Source organism: Myotis brandtii, unplaced genomic scaffold (assembly GCF_000412655.1).
Source record: "Myotis brandtii unplaced genomic scaffold, ASM41265v1 scaffold577, whole genome shotgun sequence".
NCBI lineage: Eukaryota > Metazoa > Chordata > Mammalia > Chiroptera > Vespertilionidae > Myotis > Myotis brandtii.
The window spans coordinates 1,607,840-1,616,284 of NW_005370161.1; the positions used below are offsets into that span (position 1 = coordinate 1,607,840).

At 55.3% G+C, this 8,445-nt stretch overlaps 1 protein-coding gene across 1 annotated transcript in view; it reads left to right on the forward strand.

The window, feature by feature from the left end:
* The window catches only part of POFUT2 (protein O-fucosyltransferase 2), a 14,455-nt gene that overhangs the window by 2,124 nt on the left and 3,886 nt on the right, over positions 1-8,445 (forward strand). Inside the window, exons 2-8 of the mRNA XM_014549952.1 lie at positions 1,145-1,422; positions 3,883-4,027; positions 4,615-4,725; positions 5,439-5,505; positions 5,676-5,801; positions 7,839-8,019; positions 8,255-8,378. Coding sequence (XP_014405438.1) covers positions 1,145-1,422; positions 3,883-4,027; positions 4,615-4,725; positions 5,439-5,505; positions 5,676-5,801; positions 7,839-8,019; positions 8,255-8,378 — 1,032 coding nt within the window. The remainder of the gene's footprint in view (positions 1-1,144; positions 1,423-3,882; positions 4,028-4,614; positions 4,726-5,438; positions 5,506-5,675; positions 5,802-7,838; positions 8,020-8,254; positions 8,379-8,445) is intronic.

The window sequence follows — 8,445 nt, forward strand, 5'->3', positions numbered from 1 at the left end:
GTGGCCCGAGGCGGATCGGACCCCGGAGACACCTGGAGGGCTGGCTGTGCTCAGCGTGGAGGGCAGGCTCGGGACCTGTGAGCTGATGCGGGTTCCTGCCCGAGTTTCCTGGAGCCCCAGACTCGGAGGTTCGAACGGGACGGTTCTAGGAAGCGCAGCTTTGTTTATGTGCGCGGGGCCTTCAGTCTCCATCCAGATGCTGATGTTCACGTCTCGGGCCTGAGAAATGAGGGTCCGTGCGGGTCATCTTCGAACCAAGTAGACCTGTGCGGGGTGAGAGGCACAGAGGTGGCAGATGGGCCAAGCCCTGGGCGACGCACAGTCCGTCTGTAGTAACGGGACTGTGGGAACACAACGTGGAGAAGGGGGATGAGGATGGGGAACTGTTGCCGTAGACGCGCAGGGCCCGGGCCGGGCCTTCGTAGCAGATGGGGTCGCTTTGGAGGGGGTAGCGGTTCTCAGAGTGTGTCCAGGGACCCCTGGCCATACCATTTCTGTAGTAATACCGGAGTGGGGGTATTTGCCTTTTCACTCTCTTTCTCCCACTGGTTTACCTCGTGTGTGTCTCCCTCCCCCAACCCCGCCCCAGACCACCTGTGATATCATAACACATTGAATGCAGCAGCAGATGGAAAAATTTACAAACATTGCCACTCTTCTCACCAATTATTTTTGTTTTGAAAAAATATATACTTACTTTTTATTGGAAAAGGTTAATAATATGTATTGGATGTATTACTTTGAAGTGAATTGATGCATGCTTTTTAACGTTCTTGCATTCACTTTTAATGCAGGAATTATTTATAGATTCAACCCACATAAACAACAGCCTTCTGGGGTCCGCGGTAATTACCGAGAGTGTAAAAGGGGCCGGAGGCTAAAAAGTTTGAAAACCACGGGAGGACTGATTCTCGGGTTCTGGTCACTGAGGCGGCCGGCTTAGTTGTCAGTCATTGCCAGTTGTTAAGCACATGGTGCTCCGACGTGCGGGCTCTGTAAGTCTTCGGTCAGACAGTCAGATGGAAGTGGGTGGGCCGCTGGCTCCACCTCACAGACTAGAAGCTATTGAACGCATCAGGGTGGGTGATCACCTGTGGCTCTCGGGTGCCTCCCGGTTTTCTGTCCAGAGCCCTCCACACTGAAGTACCGCTGTCCTGCTCCCCCCTGCCAGGTATCTTCTGTATGATGTCAACCCTCCGGAGGGTTTCAACCTCCGCAGGGATGTCTACATTCGCATGGCCTCCCTCCTGAAGATCCTGATGAAGTCTGAGGAGTGGGTGATGGTGCTGCCCCCCTGGGGCCGCCTCTACCACTGGCAGAGCCCCGACATTCACCAGGTCCGGATTCCCTGGTCCGACTTCTTTGATCTTGAAAGTCTCAATAAAAACATCCCGGTCATGGAATACGAGGACTTCATTGCAGGTGAGGCGGTGGTTCTGGTGTGGACGGCAGGCCAGGCCCGCGGGCTGTCTCATTGGGCCTGTGGTTGTACGTAGTAGCCTTTGCTCGGTGGAGGGGCCCTGTGTCCTTCCGTTTCCCACACGACCAGTGACCTTGGTTTTGCCTTAATTTTTCTAGGGAAGTAGGTCTGAAGTGTTATGAGCTCTGTGCCTCCTCGCCTCTGACAGCCTGGGAGCCAGGGAAGTGCAGTTAGAGAGCCGCTGCCACGGAGGCCGGGGCTGTCCTAGCTCCTCTCAGCTCCGTGCGGAAGAGGCCATTTTACCAAAACACCACGTGTGTGTGTGGCGCTGACCTTGCGATGTCCACCGCAGTGCTGGTGAAACTCGTGACGATGCGTCATTTATTTAGTCCTGCTTGAAGATTTTCTTAGAGTGAAGGTATTTAGAGCTTACTGTTGCTTTGTTTACAAGACAAAAACTTAACATATCAGTGACCTGTCTTTTCTGCTTCCCTAGAGAGGCCTAGGAGAGCCAGTCACACTCTTTAAGCCCCTTATACACTAGCATTAATGATGAGTCACGGTCTTTAAGCTGCTGATACTTGTAGCAGTTGCTGGTGGGCGCTGCTCTGTGAGGTTGCTTGATTTCCTACTCTGCAGGGATCTGGACAGCTTAGAATCGGGGCTCACACTGAGGGTGATGGCTTGCACATCTTCATTTTTCAAGTTCTATGAACGCTGCAGGCCTGGAACGACATAGTGTCTTCTCAGAAGAGGCAAACTCTGAGACTGTACAAAGCATTCTTGGAACTCTCCCTCCCCCAGCCCAAGAGGGGAGATGTAGTGGGGTGCTTAGTCCGACTTGACTTAGCCTGGTTCTGAACCCGGGCTGCGGAGCTTCCCAGAGAACCTGCCCTTCGCCTTCCTGCTGGGTGGGGTGTGGGTTTCCTGACAGACAGACACAGGGACGGGTCTGGGCCTTGGCCATTTGAATTGTGCTTAATGACTGGGAACTGCAGGTGTGTGGGGACAGGAGACAGGAGTCCTCCCTGCTGCTGTCCAGGCCCCTTCCCTGGACCTAAAGCCCCCAGGGGGAGGGAGGATGGAGTGCCCTGGGTGAGGCGCTTGGCTTTGCCTCCACCCTATCTGACGAGCTGACACTGCTCAGCTGTTACTCCCCTACAAAAGGAGACAGACTCGGGGGCCCATCCTAGATGGAGTGCCCTGGGTGAGGCGCTTGGCTTTGCCTCTACCCTATCTGAAGAGCTGACACTGCTCAGCTGTTTCCTCCCCTACAAAAGGAGACAGACTCGGGGGCCCATCCTAGGATGGAGTTCTGGGGGTGTGCGGTAGAGCGCCTGGCCACATACCAGCTCTCGGTATCGTATCACGGTCCCTCACTGTGAGAGGAGCCCTGGAGCTCAGCGCCAGGTGGCCCGCCATGCAGATGTCAGTGCCCCAGTGAGACAGCGCGGACAAGACACCGGAATGTCACTTGCTGTGGCTCTCTTGTCACTGGCTCATTCCTTCCATCTTCGAGCAAATCTTTGACCACCACAGATGTGGCGGACACACCTGGGTGTAGGTGGGAGCAGTGGGTGGGGACACAGGCCCCTGCTCTTCTGGAGCCCCTGTGGGGAATGGGGAGCAGAAAATAAAGAATGTAAATGAAGCTGCCTGGGCTGGGTGGCTCAGTGGTTGGAGCATTATCTGTGCACCAAAAGGTTGTGGGTTCAGTTCCTGGTCAGGGTACATACCTAGGTTGTGGATTCGGTCCCCATTCAGGGTGGGGCGGGGCGTGTACGGTTGGCAACTGATTGATGTTTCTCACATTGATTCCCTCCCTCCCCCCGCCCCCTCTCCCTCTTTCTAAAGCGAATAAAAACATATTCTCAAGTGAGGATTTTTAAGAAAGAATATAAATAAGCCCTTGGAACTGGCAGTGTTTGAGGTGGTGAAGGTGCGTGGAGAAAGGAAAGCTGGAAGGGTCCACAGTGTTGGAGGGGCAGGTGGCCAAGGCCCTGAAGGGCATCCGAGGGATGTAGTTTGAATGGCTCACAGGGGTCAAGAGCAAGCCCTGGGCGATGGCTATTCAGAGGCCCCTGGGAGGGAGACGCTGATGACTGGAGGCACAGTGGGAGGCCAGCCCCAGGGGGAGCCCCCGGAGAGGAGAGTGAAGGGGTGAGTGGGGCCTGTGGCCGGCAGGAGGCCAGCCCTACCTCAGGGAGGTGGGGTACAGGGATAAAGAGAAGAGGCTGGAGCAAGCCCAGGTGCTGTAAGAGGCCAGGGTGATGAGGCCTGGACAGCTCCACCACCCCCAGCCCACCCAGCCCTCCAGGGACCCTGTGCCCCGATGCCATTCGTTCTGTCAGAAGCCCCACTTTTGAGGCCGCCTTCAGTCCTTGGAAAGAAGGGGCCCTGAAGTGATAATCCTCTGTCGGTGCTTTGGCGACGATTTACTGTCAGTTCTTGGTCTCTTCCAGAGAACGGTGGGCCCTTCATTGACCAGATTTATGTCCTGCAAAGTTACGCGGAAGGGTGGAAAGAGGGCCCCTGGGAGGAGAAGGTTGACGAGCGGCCCTGCCTCGATCCGCCGCTGTACTCGCAGGACAAGCACGAGTACTACAGGTACGACTGCAAGCCTCTGCCTGTGACGGCTGAGGTCATCCCAGCATCTGGAGCGCACGTGGGGGCCATGTGACCACACTCCCTGCGTGCAGCCAGCCTCCGGGTCCCCTGCCCACAGATGCCTCAGGTCACCTGGATTCCCCACATCGTTTATGGCGTTAGAACCAGGTCCTGGGAGTGGTCTTGTCACCCCAGTCCTAAGTGGCCATCGGAAGACCTCCGCCCCATCAGTCCCCAGGCGGGTGCCCAGGCGGAGTGACAGGGCAGCTCTAGAGGAGTGTCGTAGGCACTGTGACATCAGCGCGGGCACTGAAGCCTGAAGGGTCGCTTCCATCAGGTTTCCTCTGGAGGGCCCTGCTCTCCCGGCCTTACGCCCCGATTCCTGAAAAGAGCTCCAGTGGTCTCACCAAGTCAGAGAAACGCACGGTTTCTGTAGAAATCCTTCCCACAGCATCACTCCCTCTAACAGGGACCTTCACTGAGAGTTCTTGGGCTTATTGAGGCTCAGGTGTGCGTGCACATCCAGGTGGTACTGACTGCCTCTGGGAAACAAACAGCTGAGGGGTCCTGTGGCTCTTCTTTTCCAGGGGATGGTTTTGGGGTTATGAAGAAACAAGGGGGCTAAACGTTTCCTGTCTGTCTGTTCAAGGATCGGCCTCTGTCATTGCACCTATGCTTTTGAAAAACACGCCAGCACGGTAGGTGCCTGCACCGTCCTGGGTCAGTGAACGAGAGTGTGCATGTGCATGTTCACGTGTGACGGTGTGCATGTATGCACATGCATGAGCACACGTGAGGGTGAATACATGTGTGAATGAGCACATACGAATGTGTATGTGGGTGCATGTGCATATGTGTGTGCACATGTGAATGTATATGTGCACTGTGTCCTGTTGGCATTGGAATGCCTCCTGGCTGTGGCCTGTGTGGGGTTGCTGGAAAGTTAAACCTGGCCTCCGCCCCCACACTCACTCCGCAGCGAGGCAGGACGGCCATGGGATCCAGGAGGAGGCTTTGTGTCCCTGGGGAAAGGCCAGGGAAGGGCCCCAGAGCTGGCTCAGCGGCACCCACACCCTGGGCTCTGCGGCGGTGCAGTCTGGTCCCCACGGGGTGCTCCTTGGAGCCACTGCTGCTCACACCGTCTTGCATCGTTAGTCACCGGGGGCTTGGTGACACGGGTGCATTAGCTAGGACAGGCGGGACTCCGTGGACACCTAGAACCGCCCAGAAATGACCCCTCTCAGGAGCATGGTGTTGGAGGGCAGCGGTACGTGCCCGCGTGCACCCTAGTGCCGTCTCCGAATTCGTCCCCGTGCCTCCTGGCCCTGGGCCCACTCGGAGGCTTCCCTGTGGAGCGCGCGTCGGTAAACGTGTTTAAAGTTAAGCTCTCTTTCCTGTTGTTTAAAAACAGGTCCGTGATGTTAGACAGAGCGGAGAACCTCCTCCACGACCACTACGGGGGAAAGGAGTACTGGGATGTGAGTGCTGCCTGCGGGCCTTGCTGCATGTTCTCCGTCGCTTTAAGTCGTTTAGTTTTGAGCATTTAAGACCGTGGTGGTGGTGGTGGGGGGTCCTGGTGGGGGCTGAGCTGGGCACCCTCCTGGGGGCCGATGGGCGGAGCGCACAGCTGCCCTGTCTGCACCCCCAGACGCGGCGGAGCATGGTGTTCGCCAGGCACCTGCGTGCCGTGGGCGACGAGTTCAGGAGTAAATATCTCAATTCCACCAACGAGGCCGACAGGATCCCCGACGAGGAGGACTGGACCAAACTGAAGGTAGTTTCTGTCTCTTTAATTAGAGGAAATGTACCTGGGTCAGTGAATGAGAGTGTGCATGTGCATGTTCACGTGTGACGGTGTGCATGTATGCACATGCATGAGCACACGTGAGGGTGAATACATGTGTGAATGAGCACATACGAATGTGTGTGTGGGTGCATGTGCACTGTGTCCTGGTGGCATTGGAATGCCTCCTGGCCCTGGGCCCACTCTGAGGCTGCCCTGTGGAGTGCGTCGGTAAACGTGTTTAAAGTTAAGCTCTCTTTCCTGTTGTTTAAAAACAGGTCCGTGATGTTAGACAGAGCGGAGAACCTCCTCCACGACCACTACGGGGGAAAGGAGTACTGGGATGTGAGTGCTGCCTGCGGGCCTTGCTGCATGTTCTCCGTCGCTTTAAGTCGTTTAGTTTTGAGCATTTAAGACCGTGGTGGTGGTGGTGGGGGGTCCTGGTGGGGGCTGAGCTGGGCACCCTCCTGGGGGCCGATGGGCGGAGCGCACAGCTGCCCTGTCTGCACCCCCAGACGCGGCGGAGCATGGTGTTCGCCAGGCACCTGCGTGCCGTGGGCGACGAGTTCAGGAGTAAATATCTCAATTCCACCAACGAGGCCGACAGGATCCCCGACGAGGAGGACTGGACCAAACTGAAGGTAGTTTCTGTCTCTTTAATTAGAGGAAATGTAAGTCATCTCTTGAGATGCGTAATGACGAACCCTTAATTTACAGCAGGGGGTGGCAAGATTGTCCCCTTCACTGTGGCCCCCTTAGCGCAGTCCTCGCTCATTACTGTAACGACCACGGGTGCTGGTCGTCAGGACGCTCCCCCTCCCCCCACACGGGCGCGCTTGGTCCTGGTGCAAACCTAGGGAAATTGCTGGGTCAGTTTCTCTTCAGTGAAATGGACGGGAAATGACGCAGGTTCTAGACCAGGGGTCCTCAAACTTTTTAAACAGGGGGCCAGTTCACTGTCCCTCAGACCGTTGGAGGGCTGACTATAGTTTAAAAAAAAACTATGAACAAATTCTTATGCACACTGCACATATCTTATTTTGAAGTAAAAAAACAAAACGGGAACAAATACAATATTTGTATTTGCATGTGGCCCGCGGGCCATAGTTTGAGGACCCCTGTTCTAGACGGTTGCTGTTAGAGTAAAATCAGGTCACAGATATGCAAGCAGACGGTAAAAGATGACCAGTTACGTTCAGTGGTGTCTTTATAATACAAGAGCAATAAAGGAAAAATAGCAAAATTCGTCCAACCGCACAGAAGCACCACGGACGCGTTCGGTCCAGCACCATCCCTTTACACACTCCTTTTCCGAAAGGCTGGGTTTTCCTATAATTTAATTTTAAGAAATGTTATGTTGCTTTTTCACATTGACATAGTTTTTAAGTATAATGAAGTTCTTTGACCTTTCACTGTGGTTTTTAAGAGCGAACTATTTCATAAGCAGGAACATAGTTTCACCTGCTTATTCTCTTACGACACATGTGGCTATTTTAGAATGGAATGGCATAGGTATGTGGGTAGTCTTTACTGGAAAAATACAGTGTTAAGTGGAAGGCTTTTTTTAAAGTTTTAAAAATGTTTTTATTGATTTGAGAGAGAGAGGAAGGGAGAAGGATAGAGAAATAGAAACATCGATCTGCTGCCGGCTGCCTCCTGCCTCCTGCACACCCCCTACTGGGGATCAAGCCCACAACCAGGGCATGTGCCCTGACTGGGAATCAACTGGTGACCTCTTGGTTCACGGGCCAACACTCAACCGCTGAGCCACACCAGCTGGGCGGGAGGTTTACATTTTCAATTAATGTGTATGTTTCATTTACCTGTTTTCTTGCACTGAGATCAGAGGGTACGGTAATTAGTCACTCCAGGGCCTTAGGAAACATCCTGTCCGCCTGAGGGTCCCTCAGACAGACACACGGTGCAGGACGCTGAGTGTGGAGCACTGTCCCCTCCGCCTCCCCTGAGTGGCAGCGCCTGGACGCCGCCCCAGCTCCCAGGCCCGCCCAGCATGTCCCGCCTCTGCAGGTGGAGCTGGGCTCCTCGCTGGGGGGCCCCTACCTCGCCGTGCACCTGCGGAGGAAGGATTTCATCTGGGGCCACCGGGAGGATGTGCCCAGCCTGGAAGGAGCCGTGAAGAAGATACGCAGCCTCATGAAGACCCATGGGCTGGACAAAGTGTTCGTGGCCACAGACGCTGTGAGGAAGGGTAGGCAGCCCTGGCTCTGTCGTCCTCACCCCCGTTGTGTCTGGGCAGACCCACATGCATGCTGACCCTCGGCTGTGCTGCTGGGAGGGCGACCCGAGTTTTGTGGTTTTGTCCTCTCCGCCCTCTGCGAGCTCCTGGAGCATCAGCGTGTCACAGAGCGTGCGTGTAATCCTGGTAGGCAGACACCAATGGCAGCTCAGATCCCCATTCAACAGCCGCGCCTTTCAATTTGCAGAATATGAGGAGCTGAAGAGACTGTTACCCGAGATGGTGAGGTTTGAGCCCACGTGGGAGGAGCTGGAGCTCTACAAAGACGGAGGCGTGGCCATCATCGACCAGTGGGTCTGCGCACATGCCAGGTGCGTGAGTGACCAGGTTCATGAGTCTCCACAGTCACAAGAGAGAGTTCTGTGTGCCGTGGGCCCC